Source organism: Mustela erminea, chromosome 9, assembly GCF_009829155.1.
Source record: "Mustela erminea isolate mMusErm1 chromosome 9, mMusErm1.Pri, whole genome shotgun sequence".
In the NCBI taxonomy this organism is placed as follows: Eukaryota; Metazoa; Chordata; class Mammalia; order Carnivora; family Mustelidae; genus Mustela; species Mustela erminea.
The window spans coordinates 72,568,379-72,592,924 of NC_045622.1; the positions used below are offsets into that span (position 1 = coordinate 72,568,379).

At 53.6% G+C, this 24,546-nt stretch overlaps 2 protein-coding genes across 3 annotated transcripts; one reads left to right on the forward strand and one right to left on the reverse strand.

The window, feature by feature from the left end:
* Nucleotides 1–93: 93 nt before the first annotated feature.
* On the forward strand, nucleotides 94–4,534 carry TMEM86A (transmembrane protein 86A). Of its 2 annotated transcripts, none has more exons than XM_032359232.1 (3): nucleotides 94–277; nucleotides 2,394–2,658; nucleotides 3,019–4,534. In XM_032359232.1, exons 1-3 carry the CDS (start codon nucleotides 257–259, stop codon nucleotides 3,453–3,455), a joined length of 723 nt encoding a protein of 240 aa, XP_032215123.1. In that variant the 5' UTR covers nucleotides 94–256; the 3' UTR covers nucleotides 3,456–4,534. The 2 variants fall into 2 exon arrangements, with proteins under 2 accessions (XP_032215123.1, XP_032215122.1); XM_032359231.1 differs by lacking the exon at nucleotides 94–277 and adding an exon at nucleotides 284–607.
* Nucleotides 4,535–5,731: 1,197 nt separating this feature from the next.
* On the reverse strand, nucleotides 5,732–23,858 carry IGSF22 (immunoglobulin superfamily member 22). Its single transcript, XM_032359236.1, has 22 exons — nucleotides 22,719–23,858; nucleotides 20,332–20,463; nucleotides 19,967–20,103; nucleotides 19,146–19,245; nucleotides 19,024–19,063; nucleotides 18,644–18,818; nucleotides 17,910–18,023; nucleotides 17,252–17,414; nucleotides 16,340–16,612; nucleotides 15,101–15,385; nucleotides 14,633–14,757; nucleotides 14,386–14,527; nucleotides 13,939–14,235; nucleotides 12,612–12,914; nucleotides 11,643–11,816; nucleotides 11,305–11,433; nucleotides 10,347–10,643; nucleotides 9,822–9,910; nucleotides 9,427–9,619; nucleotides 8,362–8,661; nucleotides 7,241–7,570; nucleotides 5,732–5,964 (listed from the first exon to the last, which is right to left on the reverse strand). Exons 1-22 carry the CDS (start codon nucleotides 22,825–22,827, stop codon nucleotides 5,894–5,896), a joined length of 3,978 nt encoding a protein of 1,325 aa, XP_032215127.1. The 5' UTR covers nucleotides 22,828–23,858; the 3' UTR covers nucleotides 5,732–5,893.
* Nucleotides 23,859–24,546: the final 688 nt, after the last annotated feature.

Below are 24,546 nucleotides of genomic sequence, written 5' to 3' on the forward strand. Positions count from 1 at the left end.
TCCGGGATGCCCAGGCCCGGGCTCCAGGAGGGGCGGGGCCTCGGACGCCCCGCCTCCCGCCCCCCGCCCTCTCATTGGCGGTGAGCGCCGTGACGTCCGGGGGATCGCAGACAGAAATCCCAGCGCCGGGCGAGCGGGAGGTATTGTCCGTCACCCGGGGCTTTGTTACGTCTTCGCCTGCTCACCTGGCCGCGGGCGCGTCCTGGCCGCTGCAGCCCGGAGCGGAGTGTCAGCCGCTGCCGCCGCCGCTGCCGCCATGGTGTCCCCGGTCACTGTGGTGAGTGAGCGAGCGAGCGAGCCAGTGTCCGGCGCGGCCGGAGCCCACCGGCCTGGGGACTGGGCTGCGGCAGGCCAGGTCGTCGGAGGCCGAGGAAGGGCAGGGATCCCGCGGCGGTTGGCGTCCCCGGGCGGGGAGGCGGGCGCTGTCAAGGGCCCCGCACCCGGGACCCGCGGCGCCCTTCCTCCACGCAGCCCCCGCCCGCCCGAGGGAGGGAGGAAAACAGTGGGCACGTGACTCGGAAGCGTGACTTTGTTGATGTCTGTGTGTCCGACGCGGGTCGGCGGGGTGGCCGCCAGGGAGAGAGAGGCGACAGCAGCTGGCCGCCAGGTTCTGCGTGGGCAGACCACAGGAAGGCGTGGGAGAGGGCGGGGAAGGGCAGGAGGGTGACTGGGACCTCTTGGGAATCCTGGCCAAACTTGTTTCCTCCCGCTCCTCATCCTATAAACAAGCCTGGGGCGCGAGAGGGGACGCCCCTGAGTCCATGCAGCGTTGGTAATGCGCTGGAGGAAGAGGGCTCCTCCTCTCTTGACCACTCTTCCTATTAAGACTTCTCAACTCGAACCTCTTTCTCTTCCCCACCCTTCATCTTCTAGTGTTGGATTCTCTCTGTCAGAAGTCTCGCCAGCTGCTACTACTCTATGGCCTGTTTCTCCTTACAGGAAATATGGGGCTGGGGGAGGGGTATGGAGCAGACGTTGATGTTTCCAGGGGTTGGCAGGTTGTTGCTGGGGAGAACTGGGGACTGCGGGATTGTTCATCTGCTCCAGTTTCCTCCTCTACCCATGCCCTTACCCCAATGAGCCTGGATAGGGGAGATCTCCATAGGAAGGAACTTAGTCATCTTTTCTCCCTGCTCTCACCCGTGGCAGAGCAAGGGCAGGCTTGGACCCTGGACCTACCCATCTGCCTCTTCCCAACCTCCTCCATCACAGTCTGATCAGTCCTCAGGTAACTGGCAGTCTGGGAATCAGTGTGTTCCCAGAGCCTTGTGCTGGACAGCTCACCCAGCTAGAGGCACAATCATTTTGGGCAGAGTGTATGTATACAGGGAACCTCAGGAGTTTTGAATCGCCCACAGAGACCCTGTACCTGAAGCCCAAAAAAAGGGGGAGCTTCAGGGGATCACAGATTCAGAATATTTGCAGTAGCCCCCTCCCTCAGCTTGGAGAGTACCTGAAGTGGCCTCGGACATACCTTTCTTTAGCTGCCCTCCCCCCTAATCTGGCTGAGGCCAAGTCAGCTGCTCCAACTTCCCCCTCTCAGTTCCACATCTCCCAGCCAGTCTGCTGGCTGCAGATCAAAAGCTGGAAAGAGAACCCCTCCCCTGCTTCCTGCCTCTCTTTTTGATGAACTCTTGAATTGCTCTTGTTTTCTTGGAAATGAGACTGACCAAGAGACACCCTTCCCCTTCAACTCCCTGATCCCTGAAATCGTCCTCTAGCAAGCATCCCTATCTCCTCTCCTCGCTCTTGATGGTACCTTGAGGCTGGTACCTTTCGGGACAGTTGGAATGAAGGCTGAGGAGCAGGCTGGCCAAGGAGAGAGCCTGTGGGGGTTGAGGGCTCACCCTCACACATTCCTGGCACTCACCGGGTGTTGCCAGGGACCTAAGCCTGTGCCCGGGCCCCACTGCGGAGGATCACGAGTTGGCTAGTTGTGGCGTCTCTGTGGTTTCCTGCTGACTCCACTCCATTCCAGACAGCCGGTGGCTGATGCTGGCAGAGACGGGTTAAAGGGGCTTTGGGGAGGACAGGGAGGAGCCAGGAAGGGAGAAGCGTTGCTTGCATGAGGGGACTTTATCCCCAGTTATGTTTTTTCTGCCTAGTGAGTGACCATTCTGGTCCTGCTTTGGGCCAAGAAGGTACACGGGCAGCAGAACAGTGGAGCCCTTCCCCTTCCTAATTGGTTAAGCCCCAGGGTGATGATGGGAATGTGTGTACTCTGCTGGCTGGTTGGGACAGGCCAAACTGGGTTTTGGGGGGTCAATCCTCCCTGCTTGGGAGACAGGTCTGGCTCTGGGGTATATGTCTGGGTTGAGGGTGCTGGCTCTGAACACCTCTGTGGGCTTCCGAGTTCCAAGTGCTGAGTGCTGCCCTTGTCCTGTGTCCTCCAGGTGAAGAGTGAGGGACCCAAGCTGGTGCCCTTCTTCAAGGCCACCTGCGTGTATTTTGTGCTCTGGCTGCCCTCGTCCAGTCCATCGTGGGTCAGCGCCCTCATCAAGTGCCTGCCCATCTTCTGCCTCTGGCTCTTCCTTCTGGCCCATGGCCTAGGATTCCTGCTGACCCATCCCAGTGCCACCCGCATCTTTGCGGGGCTCGTCTTCTCTGCTCTAGGTGATGCCTTCCTCATCTGGCAGGACCAGGGTTACTTTATGCACGGTCAGTTGCCCTAGTAGCTGCTTGGGAGGAATCCTGGGGCTGGGTGCTAGCGGGTCTTAGGTGGCCAAGGACTGGGGAGAGGGAGCTTTGGAACAAGAATATGGTGAATCTGAGGGGTTCTAAGGCCAAAGACTGTGGGGCCCTTGCACTGAGGATTCCCTTGCACTGATCTGGTTATCAGTTCTAGAGTTTCTCAGGGGAAGGGAGAGTGTATCTTTACCTCTGTGCATTTCCTCCCACCCCTGAGACTTCCCAAAGCTCCTGGGTTATCCCCACACCCCCCTCTTAACCCCCCCGCCCCGTTACTCATTACTCCCCTGAGCCCGCCCTCAGCATGCCCTCATCCCCTCTCACTCCCAGGTCTGCTGATGTTTGCTGTGACCCACGTGCTCTACGCCTCAGCCTTTGGCATGCGGCCATTGGCTCTTCGGACAGGCCTGGTGATGGCAGTGCTGTCGGGCCTGTGCTATGCTCTCCTCTACCCATGCCTCTCAGGTGCCTTCACTTATCTGGTGGGGATCTATGTGGCCCTCATCGGCTTCATGGGCTGGCGGGCTGTGGCAGGACTCCGGCTGGTCGGGGCAGCCTGGCGCTGGACCGAGCTGGCAGCAGGCAGTGGTGCGCTGCTCTTTATCATCTCAGACCTGACGATCGCCCTCAGCAAGTTCTGCTTCCCGGTGCCCTACGCACGGGCACTCATCATGTCTACCTACTATGCTGCCCAGATGTTCATCGCCCTGTCTGCCGTTGAGAGCCGGGAGCCAGTGGAAGACTACAGACAGAGCAAGGCCAACTGAAGGGCCAGGGTCTGGTTACCCCTCTCTCCTTCTGGGGCAGGGGTCCAGAACCTGCAAGAACTGGGTTAGGATGGCTGTAGGCCTAAGCTGGAGGAGCAGATACCACCTGGAAAATGTACAAGTTTGAGGGGGTAAGCAGGAAAAGGATCTCTCTAGCAAAGCTCGTGGTCTGAAACAATTCTGAGAGCCAAAAAGAGCCAGCCTAATTCTCCTTGAGCCAGGGCCAGAATTAGACCTCTCCCCACCTCTTACCCCACCGGGACTGTCCAAGCCCCTCTGGAGGGTGATGGTGCTCCATGTCTTGACCTCCCCCCACTTCTACTAGATGGAAGAGTCTGACTTACACATTCCTGCTCTTTCTCATCTGTACAGAGTTGAGGGAAGAGAGAAGTCTGAGCTGAGATGACCCAAACCCAGGGCTTGAAGCCCCTTTTGCAGGCCCCTAGTTGGGAAGATTGGATGAGGATGGAGTCTCCCTTTCCTTCATCCATCCTTGTTACTTGAACAATCTCCGTTTCTAAGTGTTGGGTGGGAAGGTGTAGGGGCGTCTTGTTGAGGTAGGTGAGCCTAGGGACTTCATTGGCCTGGGAGTTTGGGTGACCAAGGATTTAAGTTGGTCCCATCTCTCTCAGGGGCTAGCCCAGAGTGCAGGCCCACCACCACCACCCTTAGACCCTGTCCCCAGGGCTAGAGTGAACCATGCCAAAGGAAGGGGCCAGCCTGTATGTGTGTACGTGAGTCTATGTGTATGTGGTCTGTCTCCCCAGCCTGTCTGTCTTACTGTGCCATCTGTCTCTGTCCTGCTGTCTAAGTCTTATAGGGAGAGGGCCTCAGGGAGTTGCTGAGAGGGTGCTGAGCCTGGCTTAGAGAGCTGGGACCCTACCCTGCCTCCATCAGTGCTTTTCTGTCTGCCCCTTCTGCACTGGGAGCCAGAGGAGGGGGCTCCAATGACATTCTAGGGTCATAAGACCTAAGGCACATTCAATGCAAAAGGAGCAAGGATGGGACAACTCCATCCTTTGCTGCTCATGTGAAAAAAAATTAAATAAAAACCAAGGGCCGTTGGCTGCCCTCTTGTCCGCCTGTGTGGCATGTGCCTGTCCTGGAGGGGAGGGGTTGGGGGGCATGGTGCCAGGGGCCCTGGATGTCCTTACAGCTTGGGTCACAGTCCTGGCCAGTGCATCTTGGCGCCAGGCGGTCTCCCTGGCTCTGGTGACACGGTGCTGGTTGGAGTGGGTCTCACTTCCCCAGTCACGTGTCCGGGTGAGGATGGTGTTCAGGAGGATGGGGGATGGGTAGTATTTACTACCATCCAAGTTTCTCCTTGATACGTTCCTCTGCGCACCGGTGCCTGGCACCTTTGGTAAGTCTTAGTTATCCCGGCCCTCTCCTGCTGCCCACCTCCTCCCAGACCTGCTTTGTGCTCCAGAATGATCCATATTCCCTTCAAGGGTCTCCTCTCTCCTTGGACTGTGGGCTCAGTTAAACAGCAGGGAGGAGGGAGATTAGATTGGTTAATTTGTACTTGAGATGGGAAGCCCCGGCCAAACAATGGAGTGGAGTCACTCCACTACAGGGGCATTTGCATCTTAATGGGCAGTGCCCTGACCCAGAAGCAGAAAGGGAAGCCTTGGGTAGTGGTGACTATGTCCTTAGTGGAGAGGTTGTGGAGTTGTGGGGCCTGGAGAGAGGAGGCTCAGTCCCATGTGGGTGGTGGGTGAATCCGTGATTTCCGAACTAGAATTTTTACAGAGACACTTGGTGGGGGACAGTGAAAGAATAAGTAGAGGAGGGAGTCTCAGAGGTCCCCCTATCCTTGTTTGAAGTCCAGTATTTATGATTTATTTCTTTTAGAGGAAGAATTCTGCTATAAAACCTAAATTTGAAAACTACTGAGCTGGATGACCAATTCCTTCTAGCTCTGAGATGCACTAAGTGTCAAATAGTGGGAACCCTGGATAGTAAAGAGGCAAGGCCCTGACCCCCTCAAATCCCAGAACTCTGATGACAGACCTACCTCGTGAAAAAATGGGAGGGAGGGACCTGGAGCAGGATGAAGTCTATCAGGTCTTGCTTTCCCCTGCCCGGAGGGGAGGGGAGGGGAGGGGAGGGTGCAGTGTGGCTGCAGAGGAGCAGGAGGCAGGCCCAGTCAGGAAGGAGCTGGTCACTCCCATTGTGACTGGGTTTGGACTAAGCTCTTGGAGCCATGTGTCCCCATCAATGCCCAAGTCCATGTCCTTGGTCCCTGCTGCACGTCACCCTCAGGAACAGGCAGGGCCGAGCTTAGTCAATTTATTGTCCCATGCCTTCGCTGACTTTTAACATCAACAAACACCAGAGAGCCAACAGGGCTGCCCTCCCTGGAGCCACACACAGGATGGGCCCGCCCCGAAACCGCACATCCCAACATCCTCCTGAAGCCTGGGCTGGACTGGAGCTCACATGAGGTACTTTGACTTCTTCTGCAGACTTTCAGTGACTGATGCTAGGATGGACTTGTCATCTTTGTCTGAAAGAGCAAAACAAGGATTTGTCAGTGTTCGTGTTGCTGGGAGGAAGGCAAACTCCAACCTGCTGGCCTTGCAGTTAAGGCCCCAGTCTCCTAAGGTCAGCTGAGCATGTGGGGCTAAGAGCTACCAGTTACTCAGCCCTTAACATTTGCCAAGCGTTGTGCCAGGCACTTCTGCGCACTATCTCACGTAAGCCTCCAAACAGCCCTGAGGAACAGATGAGAAAACAGGCTCAGCGTGGTTTGCCAAGGTCACACGGCCAGACAGAGGTGGAGCCCGGGCTCTGGGCCCACGTGCTTACAACCAGAATTAAGTTGTCAGGGATTTCTCTAGCTATGGAATGAAAGCTGGATGTCTCCCACGGTGCCTTCCCTGGCCTAGTACTGTCACACAGCTGAGCGACCCTCTGGAGGGCTTATCTCAGTGGCTAACATCTAGCTGAGTCCTTGAGGGACAGAGCACCAGGGCGTGGTACTTTCCCCAAAGAAAGGCACCTACAACAGGACACCAATGGACTGTCACAGAGAGTTCAGGGAGTGGCAAAGGATGAAGCTGGAGAAGTAGATGTGAGAGGCAGGGGACAGGGTGGAGGGCCTTGGGGTTGAGGTTTACTCAAGAGGGTTATGGAAAAGTTAGGGAGTGACAGCAAGAAGGGAGCAGCACAGGGCAGCTTTGCTTTTGGAGAATTCCTGCTACTCGCTGTGTAGTTGTGAAGACAGTGGAGTGTGTAGGAAGAAAACAAGATAGTTCCCCGTCATGTGTGCACATGAGCAGAGGTGTGGCACACCTGTGCAGAGGAAGGGTCTCCACTAGGTCCCCTTCAGTCCTTCCCCCGTTTGTACTTCCCATCTCTCCTTACCCTAGACCAGTAGTTTTTGGTCTTGGTTGTGTATATGAATCGTCAAAATTTGTGAACATAAAAATTCCTTCCAGAAACCTGTCACAGAGACTGTGACTGGTGAGTCTGGTTTAGGCCTAATCACCAGCATCTTTTTCAAAGGCATGTCTAGGCCCACCAAGGGTGGCAAACTACGATTTGCTGAGGAACTGCAAACTCCCAAGTCTGCAAGGGCCAGGCACATAACAAATGACATGCAGAGGATGGGAGAGAGAAACCATGTATGGCCAGTGGGTGAATGTTTACACCACCTGATGGCAGAGGAAATAAAAAACGGCACCAGGAGAGGACTATCTTGCGCCTTTGGAGCTGGTGGGCTGCAGGGACGCCTCCCTGCCCCCTGCCCCCTGCCGGCCAGAACGGCCCGGCGCCCTCACCGTACACCGTGAGCGTGCAGCTGCTGCGGTCCTTGCCCAGCTCATTCTCCACCAGCACGCTGTACTCGCCGCTGTCCTTGAGCGTGCAGGTGGGGATGACGATCGTGCAGACCCCGCTGGTGGAGTTGTACCAGAACTTGGAGTTGGCCGTGATGTTGACGTCGCCCTTGTAGAGGGTCACCGTGGGGCGCGGGTTCCCAAGGAAGGCGCAGGTCATGGTGCAGTCCTGGCCGCGCAGCACCATGTGCGGCTTGAGTGGGATCAGGAAGCGCGGCGCGTGTCGCCAGTCCTTCTGCTCGTATGGCTTCAGCTTGGCACTCAGGTCCTCGACTGCGCGGGCAGGACGCGGTGCACAGTGAGCGTGCTTGGGAGTCAAGCTGCCGCCTGCCCCTGAGAGCTCCCAAGGCGCCCCGGAGACCCAGCTCCCCAAGCCCGGGTGGCCTGGGCTACATTCTCATGCGCTGTCAACTCTGGGGCCCCGACCTGACACTGGTGTGCCCGAGGTTCCCCTTCCACCACCCTCCCACTCCTTGTCACTCCAGAATTCCACGATCAAAGCCAGGTGCCCGAATTTGGGTTTTTACGCCTTTCCAGACTGGGGAGTCCTAACTTCTTGCCAGCTGCCAGCTGCCAGCTTCCAAACCAAGCTGCTATCCGGATGTTAACTGCCCATCCAGGCTTTCCCCAGCGTCCTCTTAACCTCCACGGTCTCCCCTCGCCTCCATTTAGCTCCTCATTTCAAGCTTCCCCGACCCTATCCCCACCCTTAACCCCTTTCCTTCCTGGATGTCATCCTCGGAGACCCTCCCCAGTCCTCACCCTCATGGACCCCTCGGCTCTGAAGGTCCCTCTCAGCTCCCCACCGACTGCCCTCCCCTGTCACCCCCGCCCCCAAGGGCACCTCCCCACCCTCATGGTAGTCCCACCCCTCAGAGTATCCAGAAAGTATCCTCTTCAGGCTTCAGGATGGCTACTTCCCCTCCCAGCATCCCTGACATTAATTAGCCTTTCCACCTCAGCGGTTCTTAGATTTCACCTCAAATCTTGGGTACCCCCGGGAACGCCTATGCCATCCCTGCTATCAGGGATATAACCCAACCTCTGAGTCCCCCAACACTCACTCTTATCCTTGTTGACGAGCCAGGTGTCCTTGGAGTCGAGCGGGTCACTGTCACCGATCTCGTTCCGGGCCAGCACTCGGAAGTAGTACTTCCTGCCAGGGAGTAACCCTGTCACCGTGTACTTGTTGCTGAAGACGTGATCGGCTGCTGTGAACCAGGTGGCAGTACTGGCATCCCGCTTCAGGATGACATAGTGGGCCTCACTGTCCTCCTGCACGTCAGGGCTATGGTTCCAGGTCAGAGTCACTGTGTTGGGGACCTCCTCATACAGCTGTAGGTTTGTGGGTGGCCGCGGAAAATCTGGAACAGCCACAAGGTCCATCAGCCACCCTCGGGGGCCTGAAGAGTTGTGCCCCACCCTAGCCACCTGCCAAGCCCTGTGAAAGATGGAATGGGGGATGTCTCCTCTTGGAGTGTTTTGGAGTCAGAACTATTTCTGAGGTGTAGCAGCCCTCATGTAGCCTCTACCAGGTACCAGCCCTGTAAACTTTGGGACCCATTTCTTCATTTGCAAAATAGGGCTAACAGTAACTCCCCCAGAAACGTTGAGTAAAGTGCCTGGCACATAGGAATTGTTCAATAAAAGTTTATTCCTTCATCCCTTAGGGGTTTAAGGCTTGATTATAAAGCTTCTAGCCCTCACTATGAGGTCACTCCAAATTTTAACTGACTCGTCTCCATCTGCCCCTCCTGCCTCCCACCATTTTCTGCTTTCTCTCTCTGCTAACCATACTCTGCATATGTCCCCAAAGCTCATCAGCTATGAGTGCAGAAACTGAAACAAGGGTTTGGTCTTGGTTCAATACCTCTAGGGCTCCAGGACATTGAGACAAGGTGGAAGCGGAGCTTGAGTCTGGCGCCTTAGACCACTTGGCCATCCTGACAAGGTGGAAACTAACCTCCTCATGAAGGCAAAGGCCAGTCAGTCCTGATGTGTGGCACGAGAGAAACTTTTACTACCTTCAGCCTGACTTTATTTTGGCAGGAACTCAGGCAGCAGTGGGGAGCTCTGTTTCGGGAGTGTGTGCAAGGGTGCCTCCCCGAGGTCTCTAACCACAGTCGCACCTGCCACACGGACGTGGACGTCATAGTACGCCTCTCCAAACTCATTCTGGAGCAAGATGCGGTACACGCCTGAGTCAGAGCGCTTGGTGCTGTTGATAAGGAACTGGGAGTGGTTTTTGCCCTTGGTGATGGTTTCCCGGCCCTTGGTGGGGATGCCGTCTTTCTGCCAAATCACGTTGGGTGGTGGTGAGCCCTGCATGGTGACAGGAGATGGCACTGGGGTCACCCAGGTGATACCTGGGGGTGGGCCCTCTCCCACTCCACTGGCCAGGGGTCTCCTGCCAGGCTCTAGTGCCAGGGGTCTGGCAAGGGGCAGACACAGAGATTATGATAGCTACGGCAGCCATCTTGGCTAAGTGGTGGGTAACGGAGGGCCAGGGTCTGGAATGACTCACAGAGAAGGCAGCATGGATGCAGAGGGCTGTCCCAGCACGAACCACCATGTGACTCTTCAGCCGGGCACTGAGGTCAAACTTGGGGGCAGCTGAGTGAGATGGAGGAGACAGAGGTGGGGCCGTGGACTCAGCTTTAAATCCTCTCCAGAGCTTTTCCCAACCTCTCCTCCATGCTCCCATGACAGGTCATATAGAGAGAGCCAGCAGCCCCAACACTGTGAAGCATTTAGTTGTTCCTCCTTTGTCTTCCCCCAATAGTGTGTAAGATTCTAGGGCAGGTCCTGTTACTTGTTTCTGTATTTCTAACAGCTCCCTTGGCACACAGTAGATACTACTTGGAATACAGTGAGTAGGGTTTTTTGGGGGGCGGGTGGGACAGGTCACCTCTAGCCCCGTCCAGGCACAAGTACAGATGACTTCTTAATCATAGCATCTCCCAGTTCTCCCTGTGGGCTGAAGTCCCAGAGAGGAAAGTATGGGGCTAGGATGTTGGGCCATAAGCCCCTGCTCCCTCTGCATCCTCACCTGGGGGTGGCATGGCACGGACCCCCTCATCCAGCTCCACGGGCTCCCCAACCCCAGCCTCGTTCACAGCCCGGATTCGGAAGAAATATTTCTGCCTCTCGGTGAGGCCTCCCACTGTGTAGCAGGTGCCTGAGATGGGGATCTTTGTGCACTTGGACCACTCCTTCGTGTCCTCCGCCCGCATCTCAAGGATGTAACCGGAGGGTGGGTCTCCCTCTGCAGGCTCCCGCCAGGCCAGGGAGATGCTGGAGTTGGAGGAATCAGACACGTGCAGACCCTGCACCAGGCCTGGGGGTTCTGGGGTGGGAAGGGGGCACAGATGTCCAGTCAGCCTTCCAACTCCTCTGCACTCAATCCCATACCCACTTCCCACACTCAGTACCCCTGAGACCTAACTTCCACCACCTCTGCCTCCAGCTCCCAGGTAACACTTTCCACACCAGCCCTGCACACTCAACAACCTCCAAGTTCAGTTCTCTCACTGGATCTACCCTTTCACCCTTGAAGTCAGTACCCTCCAAATTCAACATACCCTACACCCTCAATCATCCCCCTATGGTCTAAACTCCATTAGCCTTTAGCCCAACCTTCTCCACCACATCCATTTGTGTGCAGTACCCCCATCCTACCTCCTAAACTCACCTCCCTCCCAACCATCTACCCTAGAGCCCTACCCCATCCTCAAACATGCGTCCACCACCTTACCTAACCAGAAATACTCAAGAGCTTGATAATTTTTTTCCCTCACCCTGCCTCCTTGCTGACCCTGACTCTCAATCTTAATTTGCTGGTTTTCTTTTGGGTGTGAATGCTGTCCCTCTCTTAGGCTGGAAGCTCCTGGAAAGTGGAGATTGTGCGAAGGGGTCAACCTGTTAGACTTTCCTAGAGGAGAAATCCACTGTCTACCTTGAATGGGCTAATTCTGCTATGTGATGGGGCTTCGCAGCCCCCTACTCACTGACAGGGTCCTTGGCTACCACTGAGTTGGATGCCATACTGGGCTGTCCGGGGCCTGCCTTATTCACAGCTATAACTCGGAATTCATATTCTGTGTCCTCCAGGAGACCATCCACAGTGCACTTGGTGTCTGAAATGGGAATTTGAGGGGTCATGAGGCCAGGGGTCCAGAGATGGGAGACCACAGAGTGAGAGGACATGGAAGAGGGAGTTATGGGATGCTATTAAAACTCCCAAAGGAGCTGGGGAATGGAATATGTGCAGGGCAGGCAGGGGTACATAGGTCCACCCAGCAAAGCCTCCCTTGATCCTCCTGGGCCTCTCTCCCTAGGACCTCACCTTGGATGGGGTCCTTGTTGACTGGCACCCATAGGTTACTGCCTTTCTTCCTCCGCTCCACAATGTAGCCGAGCACTGGGGCTCCCCCATCCTGAGTAGGGGCATTCCATGTGATGGTCATGGTGTCTTTGGTCACATCAGTCACTTGAGGCTGGGAGGCAAGACCCGGGGGCTCTGGGGGGAGACAGAGGTCAGAGGTTAGGATGGGGAGCATGTAGATGGTTGCCCACCCTATGCCAATCTCTGGCTTCTGCTTTGAAAAAAAAAACCCCAATGATTCTTAACTGTGCATTAAGATCAAGTGGGGAGTTAAAAAAAAAAAAAAATACCATCACCAAAAAACAATGTCTGGCTTTTACCTCCAGATAGTTTAATTTAATTGGCCTTGGGTGGAGGCCAATCATGGGCACGTTTTTCAAAACCTCAGATGATTCTACTGTGTGGCCAAGACTGAGAATCACCAACTCAAATCTTCCAAACTGTGTCATTCTCAGTGCCACAGTTCTTAATGTTCTTGACACATGGAGACATGGAGACTTGGAGACCAATTGGGAGGAGTGTAGCAAGCAGTTAATTAACATTATAATTAAAATGCTAATATTGTCAAAGGTTTTCTTTGGGAAAAGAATAGAATCAAGGTTATCTCTAAAGTAACATCAGTTCCACTTGAATTTGGGAAGATTTCTGGAATAGAGAAACAAGTGGAGTCATTTCCCTGGAATCGAATGCAGTTCTGGATATACACATGAGAGTGTGTTTTACATGAGATCTGAGTGGGAAAAGTCGAGAATTTCTGCCCAGAATGTTCTGCTCTTACTCTGGATTCCATCCGTCTCATAGGATAGCTACAGAGGTGACCCAGAATTCTGGTGACCCAGAATTCCCCCCCAGACTAGCACTCCTCACTGTCTGAAGACCCCCATCCTGACCTCTGAGTTGCCCACTGAGCAGGGGGGCTATGTCACTGACCAATGGGATTTCCTGCAAACACTTCATCTGTTTCCAGGGGGTCGCTCACTCCTTCTGAATTAACCGCCAGGATACGAAACTGGTAGGCTTTCCCCTCTTCTACTTTGTTGGTGGAGAAGTTTGTGACTTTGCTGTCCACCTCGCCTATCTTAATCCAGGACTTCTTGCCGACCATCCTCCGCTCCACTATGAACTGTGTCACAGGCCGCCCGCCGTTGTCCTTCGGGGCCTTCCACTTCATGTGCACACAGTTCCCGGAGAGTTCCAGGAACTCCACCCGGCCCTGGGGAGGCTTGGGACGGTCTGAAGACAGAAGACAGCATCAGAATGGGAGCGAAGGATCCGAAAGGCTTTATCCCACCTGCCAGAGGTCCGGCCAGACTGGGAATAGTTAGATTCGGAGCTTTCTAGAGATCCTACCCTTCTCTGTGTTTACTGCCCCTCCTTGTAACACTTGCCCAAAGAGTTGGATCCTTGGCCCCCTGAGACTCTCACTTGCCTAGCAGTGGGGAGACTGGGAACTGTGAGGGGCACCTGCCTCAGCTTATTCCCCCCTTCTCTCCTTCCAGACAAGATCTCCCCCTCCTCTCAGCTTCCAGAACTCCAGTGCTTTCTGGTATTAATAGTTTATCTTATGTTAAAATTACATGCCTGCTAGTTTTCATCCCTTTTGGGTTGAGAAACTGCTGGGACACTTCCATTGCTGTGTCCTCAGCACTGAGAACACAGAAGAGCTCAGTCATGCTGCTGAATTGAATTGAAACCCAAACTTTCTCACTCTACAGCTTGATGATGGCATGGGGTGTGTGTGTGTGTGTGTGTGTGTGTTACAGGTTCACCCTGAGCTCACTAAAGCCTGCTCCTCATCTCTTTCCTTAGCTTTATGTTTAGACCCAGTCCAGATCCCTTTCATTTTTCCAACCTCATTTTATTCCCAATCCTATCTCAGCTCCCCTCACTCCATTTCGCTTCTAGCCCCAGAATTTCCCCACCCACCTCACTTCTATCCCTAAATCCAACCTCTGACTATGATGTGTCCTGCACTCTCCTACGTGCCTTAAACTCAATTGAAATAGATACAAAAAACAACCCAACTAACAAAAAACCAAGTCATCCTGTTGCAGGATAAGAAACTGAGGCTTCAGAAGGTTCTCGCTTTCTGTCACTCGCCCAAGGTCACATAATTAGGAAATCAGAACCTGCGGGCTTCTGGCTGCAAAGCTAGCACCCCAATCCCTTTCTCAACTCCCAGCTCCAGCTCTATCCACACCCCCAGCGCCCAGCAGCTGGTGCCCTGAGCCCCTCCCAGCCAGGGTCTTGCCCTCACCCAGCACGCTGAGGTGCAGAGTGGCTGTGGCTGTGCCGTGGTCATTCTTGAGCTTCAGCAGAATGAGGCCACTGTCCTCACGCACGCACTTTGAAATGGTGAGCACCGCCTGATCTTCCCCGCGCTCCATGGACACGCGCTCCTCCTCCGTCACCTCCACGCCGTCTTTGTACCACGTCACTTTGGGCAGCGGCTTGGCCCGGAAGGGCACCTTGATGTTCGCCGTGTGACCCACCTTCACAGTCACGGGGTGTGCCGCTAGCGCCTCCAGCACCGAAGGGTCGATGGTAGGTGGATCTGTGGGGCCGCAGCACAGGCTCGCCCAGGAGGAATGGGGGCGGGGTGGCGAGGGGTGGAGGAGGGCCCCACTGGGGTCTGGGAAGAGCTCCGAGCATGTGGGAGGGCCAGGCGTGGTTGAGTTTTGCTTCTAAGGGGCAGCGACCTTACCTGCAATGAACACCGAGGCTTCACTCTCTGCACCCTTGGCCCGGAATGTGTACTTGCCCTCGTGCTCCGGACCCATGTTGGGGAAGATGAGCTTGTGCACTGCACCCTGCTTCACGATCTGCACGCCGGGCAAGTCCGTGATCTGGGCAGCGGAGCGGGGCAAGGGCGAGGGGCGAGTGTGAGTGCAAATGTGTGCCCTGTCGACCCCTATCCTCCTTGGCCCTCTTCTCTAGCCTTCGCCTCAGACCTCCTTGCCGTCCTTCAGCCACACGCCCTCCACCTTCTCGTCGTTTAGCACAACGCACAGCTCAGCCGGGCTCCCAGTGGCCGCGTGCACGTCGGACAGGCCGCTCTTCACCGTGGCCAGACGCTCTGGGGAGAAAGGGAGCAGGGCTGGTTTAGGGTGCTGGGGGCGGAAGGGACTCGCAGGAAAATGGCTGGTGGCCATGGCTAAAGGAAGGGGCTGGGGTGCCACCTCTATCAAAATAATTTATGATTAGCAGGAGGTTTGGAAATGGTCAGTGGATGATTGGGGGGAACTGGAGCAAGTAGGTGGGAAGTTGGGCAAAAGTCAGTTGCATTGGGAAATGGCCAAGGAGGGCTTATCACGGGGGGATGGTCAGTGGCGACTTGGGATGCTCAGCTGAAGAAGGGGACTAGATGGCGAGGCTGTGGGGGGGATGGAGCAGTGGGGACTGACAGGGTGGGTGTGTACCCTCCACGGTGACCATGGCAGTACTGTAGTATTCCGTGGGGTCTCCATCCTGCATGGCCACCACGGTGTACTCGCCACTGTCACTGAGCTGTGCATCCTCAATGACCAGCTCCGCTCGTTTGCCCTCATGGCTCATGCTGAACTTGGTGCTGCGTTCCAGCAGCTGCCCGTCCTTCTTCCAGTGCAGCGTCACGTCCTTGGACGTCAGCTCACACTCGAGGCATGCTCGGCCCCTCTCTTTCACACGTACATTCTTTAGAGTTCTCACAAACTTGATGGGGATGCCTGTGGACAGACAGGCCCAGATGTGCACCCAGTCTCTGACATCCCTTCTCCGTAGCTACCTGCTGCCTTGCTCCTCTTTTTGGTTCCAGAAACACAGAGACTTGTGATGTGGCATGTGTGCAGCCTGTGACCCACAGAGGTAACTGGCAGGGAGGGTTCCAGCTCTGGCCCTTCCTTGCTTGCTGACCCTATGCAATGCAATCACTCCCTGAACCTCAGTCTCCTCGTCTGTAAAATGGGGTAACAACTTTTGCCTTGTCACAGCATGGCGGGCGGTATCTCTAATGCCCTTTTGGAACTCTGGCCATAATTGCTTCGTCTTTCTGGTGTCTGGGCCTTGACACATGCTCTTCTCTCTGCTGAGAATTTCCTCTCTTCCCCATTTGCTGAAAGCTGAACTCCTTTTTGTGCTTCTTGGTAAGAAGCAGCTTGGCCATCGCCTCATAACATCCTTTCTGACCTCACCTCGTGGTGCCCCTTCTTTGGGTTCCCACAACCTCTGTACCTCCCTCCATCACAGCCATGATGATCCACATCACGCGTGTCAAGTGCCGTTCACATGTGTGGCATGCTTCTGGGTGTACCCACCACCATGTGTAACTCTCCAAACTTGCTTTCATGTAAGAATGCAAGCGGTTAAGAGAGATGTGCTAGAATATATGAGATTAGAGCCAGAAGGGCTAATCATTTCTGGACCCACACACTCTCAGCTGATAAAACCACAGCGTGTCTTGACTCCTTGCTTGAGAACTTATGTACTAATTCCATTTCACACCTGCCTCCCCAGTACACTAGAAGTTAGTGAAGAGAACCCTCTGTCTTTCTAGTACCCATCACAGGGCTTTGCAAGGAGAGATGGGCGGATGGGTGGATGGATGGATGGATGAATGACTGCTTGCACGGAGGTGGCTGTGGCATGAGGCCCACCCCGCAAGCTCTGGCCCAAGCACTCACGGTCAATATTGAGCTGGGCTTTCTGTACCAGGTCCCCTGCCTCCGCAGAGAACTCGCCGGCGTCACAGAGTCTGGCATCCTTAATCTTAAGCGTGTGGGTCAGACCATCCTCAGACACTGTGATTTCATACTTGTCATCCCTCTTCAGCTCCTTCCCATTGAACTTCCAAACAAAGTTAGGTACTTTCTTGGAGAGGCGGATCTCAAATACAGCCGTCTGCCGCTCTGTCACCTTCATTGGCTTCATCTCTCCCAAGAACTTCAGGGGCTCATCTATGGGAGAGCAAGAGGGACAGTCACTGGGTTGAAGCCCTGGTCTCTCCTGAGGGGTGGAGTGATGAAGGGGGCATGGAGCTTCAGGGGTCACTGGCCTCCTGTAGCCCACAATGGGGGAAAACATCCTTCCTTGCATTCTGCTTGTGACTCCCTCCCATGATGTTCATCTGGTCTCCTCCCCAGTAACATTAACAGAGCAATTTTATGAAGCACTTACGTAGTTCCAATATGTGCCAGGCACTCTTCTAGCCAATTTGCACATATGAATGGATTCAATTCCCATATAGGTAGATTTTACTATTATTCCCCCACTTTATAGATAGGGAAACTGAGGCAAATAGAAGTTAAATAACTTGTCCCAAATCAGAAGCTCATAGTGACAGAAGCTGGGACTTGAACCCCACTAGTCTCCATAGGAGACTGTGCACTTAACCACGATGCCACCCAGCCTCATGGTATTCACTACCTCATAGTCTTCTCCCATGTTTCCCTCCTCCATTAATGTCCATCCCCATGCAGTCTTCAACTACATAGCCCCACAAGCCTCTCTCCCATATCCCCATGGACCCCACCCCTGGCTATTCCTCCCTTAGCCCTGACTGTGTCCTCTTTGTTCCCCGATGCCCAGATCCATACCCAGAACTTTGAGCTCTGCTCTCATCTGCTTGTCACCCACGGACAGGCTGTAGGTGCCTGCGTCGTTCATGTTCACGTTGGTAATAACCAGCATGTACTTGGTGCCCATCTGCTTCACATCATACTTGCCTAGGGAGTACTGGATCCTCAGTGGTTCATTTCCCTGCCTCACGAAATGGGTAGAAAAGCTGATGAAGGATTTTGGGAGTAGACTTCCAGAGATTCAGTTCCCCAAGGCCAGCCGGAGCTGGAGGGTGCCATACCTTCCTCTCTACCATCCTCAGACACATCAGAGACCCCTGAGATCTCTTTAGCCTCATCATCTGGCTCAGTGGGATCCAGGATCCCTGCTTCCCGTGAGATCTGAACTCTAAATGTGACCTTCAGGATTACCTAACCCAGCCTTTTCAGATAGGTAGACTGAGGCATAGAGAAAGGAAGGTAACTGTGTCAAATCAAAAGGCAAAGTGATGGAACAGCTAAGAATAGAGCCCAGCTCCCAGCCAGTTTCAGTCATACCAGAAGGCGTCCTCTTGCTGGGATGGAAGAGAGGACCTGGTTGATGGGTAATGAGGGAGGTCTGTGAAGGGAGGAGGTGCAGAGAGGAAATGATATCGCCAGGGCAGGGCCTGCCTAGGGGCATTCATATCATCCCCACCTTCATCCATGTCATCTTGATATTGGGGTCCTTCAGCTCCATGATGCAGTCAAAGACCACAGTGGTGTCGATCTTGGTTTCTATGTCTTCCAGGGGCTTCAGAATCCGGATGGTCTGTGAGATTGTGACAATAAAATGGCAGGCATCGGGGACATCTGGAGTCTGAGCAGCCCGTTAACCCAATTCTGGAGGAGCCCCCTAAAGGTCTGGGGAGAAATGACTAGGCTGTTTGGATAGCTGTACTGCCCCCACTCTGTGCCACTGAAAGCCTGCAAGACTTAGGGGGAGACAGATATGATGGACAGTGAGAAATAAACCACCATTTGTGGAACAGTCACTATGTACGGGGCCCATTAAGTCCCCTAATTCCATTGTAGATGCTTAGTAAGTGCAAGCTGGTTGAGTGAATGAATGATGACAACTCAAAAAGAAGTGAAAGAGGAAAGGAGAATTTTCACTTTGCAAATGAGAAACTGAGGTTCAGAGAGATGCCCAAGTTCACATAGTGAATAAGGCAGTAGAACTGGGATCTGAACCCAGGGGTGTCTGACTCCAAAGTCCACGGAAGCCCATTAGGGGGTAGTGGAGAGAGGAGAAGTAAAAGGAAGGCAAGTTCCTTTTCTGCTCGTTGAGCATTGTGTGCAGGGTGGAGAAACCTTGCCACTGGGAGACACACAGGCACTAGCATTCCCAGACCCCGGCCTGCAGACCCTGGCCCCACTATGGGCACTGACCTCCACCTCCACTTTCTTCATCTCTTTGAGCTTCTTGAGCAGCCCCCGGAAGTCAGTGAAGCCATACTCCATGCAGACCTTCTCAAAGTCCTTCTTGGGCACCTTGGACAAAATCTCCAACATCTCTTTCTCACCTATTCCCTTCTTCTGCTTCTTCTTGGGAGCAGGAGGTGCCCTGCGAGGAGATGGGTTCCAAGCTTGGACTCAGCACCTCCCTCTGAAGACAGAGGGAGCCTCTGCTAACCTTGAGATCCCCTCCCTACTTCATGGTTCTTGGAGACTGGGCCATTAACTCAAGGCCCTACTGAAAGGCCTTCAAGAAGCTCTAGCCTTGAGGGTGGAGGGACAGCACCCCAGGTAGAGGGGCCTCCCATTCTCACCTCTTCTTCAGCATCTTCTTGAAATCCATTATCTCTTGACCTGAGGACAGAGAGATGGACAGGGTCAGACACGGGGAGTCTGGTCCCTAAGAGGAAAGGCCAGGAGGAGGGAGCTGGCTCACCTTCTGTCACCAGCAAGGACACAGTGTAGATGGCATCTGCATGGTCATTGCTTGCGATGCACTTGTAGTTGTCAGAGTCATCGGAGGTCAGTGGTTCCAGCTGTGTTAGAGTCAGGCCATTAGTGAGGGAAGGGGGGCCTCCAGGGAGTCTCTCAGGGAGAGGAGGTCCAGTAACGGGACCATAGGAGGGGAAAGAACAAAGTTCTGTCTGTGGGGGAGAGGGGAGACTCTGCCCTTCACAATGGTAAGTCCTGGCAGGACCAATTGGGACAAGTCTCTGGATGACCCATCTTTCCTTTTCCTCAATGGTTTGGAGCTAAAGGTTGCAGAAGCTAGTTAGATCTAAAGATGATCAGCCTGTAGTGGGAGCCTTCTGGAAGACTCCCCTGAAGAGCCCAGGAACCCTGACCCTTAACCCAAAGCTCTGCTCATTTCCTCCCTCTGTCCCTGTCTGCCGTGATTTAACTTGGCTCCACCCACCACGGCCCGCCCCTTCTAGCCACGCCCACAGTTTTTGCCCCACTTCCCTCTAGGCTTGCTCTCCTTCTGAACAGCTGGGTCTCTTCCCCTCCTTGGCTTTATCCCAGCCCTGCTTCACCTTGTCTGATTTTGGTTCCCCGCTCACTCTAGCAGCACCCCAGCTCCTCATTTGGTTTCTCTTATCCTGCCTCTCCTCTACGGCAATGACAGCCTCTTCTCCCACGGCCCAGTTCTCAGGTCACTGTTGTGGCTCCCTTGTCCACAAGAGGGGCTGTGGCATGACTTCGGGTCCCTGCCTCTGGCCTCATCCATAACTGGATCTCTGGCTTGGGTCCCCGCACCTTCAGCACATGCTCCTTGTTAATGCTGTCGTAGAACATCTTGGCCGACTCCTTGATGGGAATGCCGCTCTCTCTCTTCCAGGAGATGTTGGGTTTGGGGTTCCCCTGCACCTGGGCTCGGAACACGGCTTTATCCCCTGCAGTGGGCATGGGACGCAAGTTCACCTCCTAGCCTCCAGGCTGGACCTTCTGCCTGCACCCTGCCTCCCCAGGGATCACATGGCCACCCTGGCAGGGAGGGACCCTCAGCCTGTTGTGGCTGGTGTTTGCAAACTGTTGGTCTGTGGGGTGGTGGTGCTGGTTGGGGCACAGGGAGAAGAACGGGAAGCAGGTAGGGGCATGGAGAGACACGGGGAGCTACACACCCTCAGGCGCGGTGACAGGGTGAGGTTTCTCCACGAACTCTGGGACACTCTCCCCCGGAGGGATGTTAGAACTCCGAGTGACCAAGTTGAAGAACTCTACAGTGCTGGAGGACTTCCTTGTCACGACTTCCTCTGTGGTGGCAGGCGAGAGGTCAGAATGGGCTCCAGGCAGAGCTCAGTCCGGGATTGGAGGGCTGATCTTTTCTTGACGGGACAATGGAGCATTTTAGGCCAGTGCTGGGACTTGAGCCAGGAAAAGAGGGCTTAGAGTCCACGGGTTGTTGTGTTATGGCAAGTTTCAAACACTGGGGGGAGCCAACTCCTCTAACCTTCGTTGGACTACATTATTGGGTCCTAATTTTTCTTTCTTTTTCTCTTTCTTTCTTTCTTTCTTTTTTTTTTTTTTTTGTTAAAGGAGACTTATTTTGGGGGGTTTCTTTTCTTTTCTTTTCCTTTTAAAAGATTTTATTTATTTGTTTGACAGACAGAGATCACAGGTAGGCAGAGAGGCAGACAGAGAGAGGAGGAAGCAGGCTCCCCGTGGAGCAGAGAGCCCGATGTGGGACTCAATCCCAGGACCCTGGGATCATGACCTGAGCCAAAGGCAGAGGCTTTAATCCACTGAGCCACCCAGGCGCTCCCAGGGGTTTTCTTGAACTCTTGAGCTTCTCTCCTGGAAGTTCTGGTCCCCCAGCAGCCTTAAGAAGGGCCAAGGCTTTCTGCTTGGGAGGCCTCGTAGCTTAGTTAAACTCTTGCTGTAGGCCTTCTGCCTTCCCTTCTGTGGTTCAGCATTCATTGCTATGGGAGTAGTAGTGACTTTTGAGTGAGGGACAGGAAACATTCCCCCTCCAGAGGGGCTATATGTGTGAATCTCCTTATCTGAGAGCGTATTCAATGTGGTAGGGTAATTTTATATTTGGAAAATAAAAAGTTGTATTTTCAGCCTAAACTACAGAAAATCTTGTTGGCTGGTGAGCTGACAATCAAAACGAATTGCTCGGATTCACGGAGCACTTTCCTTGGGTCAGGAACGGTGCTAAGCACATCTGAGAGATTATTTTATCTAATTCTCAAATACCCCAGTGAAGAAGGTGCCTTCATTATCCCCGCTAATCTGAAGGACTGAGATGTGAAAAAATGTCTTAAGAAGCTCTGCTTTTAGATAGCAATCAGAGGTCTCAGACAAGCGGTGTGTGGGCTGCCCCTGACCTGCAGATGTATGTATTTGACCTTTTCCATGGTTAAACAAAAAGGTGCCCTAGATCTAAAAATTGAGAGATTTCACATAAAAATTCAGATTTCTGGATTCTCAACACTGAGCTCATACACCCATATGGCAACGGTCAGTGGGTGGTGAATAGGCCCCTTTAGGTGGGGCATGGCCTCTGTGGTCCACCTCAGTGTTTTTTCTGCATTTATATTCCCTGCCTAGACCCTACTGGCCAGTGGTTTTAAACTCAGGCTGCATGCTAGGATCTTTGAAGAGCTTGAAAAACAAACAAATAAACAAAAGCACACCTGATTTAGTGGTTGGGTCAGACTTAACGTATTGCTCTTTCTTCTTTTCCCTTCCTCTCTGCCTGCTACACTAAGATAATTCTAATGGGCAACCAGGGCTTTGAGTTACTGCTAGAATGACTTAAGTTTGCAACTTCTGCTCTCGAGTCCCAGCTGTTGCACTTGCCTTGCCTCACTGACCAGGAGGGGTTGCTATGGAGAGTTCATCTGGCCCTTGCCTCTGTGCACAGAGGAGTTGGAGGGCCTCTGCCCCTCCAGGACTTTGAGGGAGGGGCAGTGACTGGGAGGAGATACTGGATATCTTGGCTCCTGGCCATCTTTTAATCCCTTTCCACTAGAGACATGACTAAAACAATCTGTTCTGCTCTGAGACCATTTCTCAGCTTTCCCTTGGATCCACCCTCCCCCCAAGTCTGGTCCCCAAGGGTTGAGAGCCTGGAAGCTTAGGTCACTTGTTTATGTGTTCATCTTCTTTCTACTGGTGGCTATAAACCTGGTTCTGAAGGGTCAGCAGTACTCAGATCTAGGAAGGTAGTTACTTCCCTAACTTCCTTTGTGCCTGTAATTCTGCCATCCGAGACACATCTATCTGACCATGGTCCTGATCTCCTCAAGCAATTAAGTTTATCAGTCACTCATACACATTCACGTGATTGACTTTTCCTAAGTTGTTTTCCAGAAGATCTGATCTGTGGGTAACCATCCCACTGGCTGAAGCTTTATCAAAGCGCAGGTTAGGAGAGGGCTGCTCTCTGTATCTCGGACTCTTGATGGCCTGGCATTCACAAAGCCTGCATCCACCCAGGGGGTGGATGTGGAGGGAGAAAGGCTGCCCTTTCCCGATCCCCCCTCCCTCCCACTGTACTTGCCTCCTACGATCTTGGTTGTCTGGGAGAAGGTCTGCATGTGGGTGGTGGAGCTGGAGAACTCCATGGACACGTGCTCCTGCAGCATCTGCTGGTGGTGAATGGTCGTCATGGCGACAGCAGGCGTGGGCACTCACCTGGGAGGACCAGGGAGAGGATGAGGCCATGAAGGACAAGGAAGGGAATAGGAAAGAGATCCAAATAGGTTATTCTGCGTGTGTGTGTGTGTGTGTGTGAAGGGACAGGGCAGCTGGACAAAGGGGAGATGGCTGTGCACAGGGGAGGGTGAGGGGAAGTAGGACAGGAAGCCTCTTCTCTCTGTCCTTGCTTTTCTTCCCTTCATATCTCATCTTCCCAGGATGGTTACGAAGACCCGTGGGCCTGTCATCCCCACCAAGTAATCCCAAACCATTCCAGATCTCAGGGGGAGAGTATGTGGGGCTTAAATTTACCCAGGGAACCAAGTGAGGCCCCGGGGGGAGCTGAGGGTACATACTGATAGCTACATGGAACTAGGGAGGTGGTACTAGATATTTCAGCAGGAAGGAATGAAGTCAGACCTAAGAAGGAACTTCCTGACTAAGCCATACTTCAGTGGGCCTTGGAAGGAAGCGGGGATTTTCCTCCCGAGCCCTGGGGCATTGGTGGAATGCTAAGACAGAGGATAGCATGTGTCTACAGCTCTGCTTTCATTTGTGACTGGGTAAAGACAGGTTGAGTTTTCATTTCTCACACTTCTTAAAAACAATCAGTAATTCAATCTCATAGTTAATAAAACAAGAGAAGCGTCTCTTCAAAGAGGTCCCCTCCCATTCCTGAGCCCCCAACTCCCAACCCTCCCCCAACATGTAACCCCTGTGGTCTCTCAGCTCCTGGAGTTCCTTCAGCCCTTTTTTGCACTTCAGGGAGCCCCACTATATACACTCTTCAGCCCTTCCTTTTTTGCGTACTACATCTTGGAAATCTCTCCTTGCCAGTTCATAAAGACTTTCCTTTCTTGCTAACAGCTACACAGTATTTCAACGGATGGGTCAGCATGGCAGTTTTTCCATATGAGGAAACAGATGTCTGAGAGAAATCACCTGTTCAAGGTCATTCAGGCCAGAATCCTGGCCTCTTAACTCCCAGTCCAGTGCCCTTGCAAGGGACCCAAGAGCCTGGTTCTGAGCCACTTAGAGGCTAAAGTGCCATCTCCCCGCCATGGCAGATCTCTGCCTGGCCTACTTCCACCTCTGAGGTCTGGAACTGTCACCAGCTAGACCCCAAGAACTGACCTTTACTCTTCACCTGCTTGTGCCCACTGAAACTCTGTCCCACATTTTTCCTTAAGCTGCTTATCTCTTAACTCAAGCAAAAGACCCGAAGGGCCTAACATCCTGTGAAGGAAACCGAAACCAGCCCTCAAGCAGTAACCATTGCAGAACAGGAGCTCGTCTGGGGCAGGCGGCCCAGACCAGCGTGAGCTTAACCCCCAACTCACCCCTGCGCAGAGGGACTATGGAGGGACTGACAATTGCCATTTACCTTGAATACTAAAATCTCCTCAAGGAGGAGTCTCAGCCTCATTTACGTGACATACAATGTATGTCTGAGCGTGTTTCCTTAAGGCGCATGCGTGATCTTATGCCATGTCTACATGTGATGACAAGGCTCCCCTATTTAAATATTCATCCTAACCCTCTATAAAAGAAACCCATTTGCCCTTGGTCAGGGAGTCACGGCTTTGGAAGTCATTCCTGGTGGTCTTATTTGCTGGAAATCACGTTTCCGTTGTGCGACAACTCACCTGGTGTAGTTTCTACCTGGGACTCGCGTTAGTTAGGTTACTCTG

Coding starts and splice junctions, on each gene's coding strand:
- TMEM86A (XM_032359231.1), top strand. CDS start 536: ATGTCTGTGTGTCCGACGCGGGTCGGCGGGGTGGCCGCCAGGGAGAGA. Junction 608..2,393: donor CGACAGCAGCTGGCCGCCAG/GTTCTGCGTGGG, acceptor TGTGTCCTCCAG/GTGAAGAGTGAGGGACCCAA. Junction 2,659..3,018: donor CCAGGGTTACTTTATGCACG/GTCAGTTGCCCT, acceptor TCTCACTCCCAG/GTCTGCTGATGTTTGCTGTG.
- IGSF22 (XM_032359236.1), bottom strand. CDS start 22,827: ATGACGACCATTCACCACCAGCAGATGCTGCAGGAGCACGTGTCCATG. Junction 17,415..17,909: donor TCAAGATGACATGGATGAAG/GTGGGGATGATA, acceptor TTCGTGAGGCAG/GGAAATGAACCACTGAGGAT. Junction 15,386..16,339: donor AGCCCAGCTCAATATTGACC/GTGAGTGCTTGG, acceptor GTCTGTCCACAG/GCATCCCCATCAAGTTTGTG.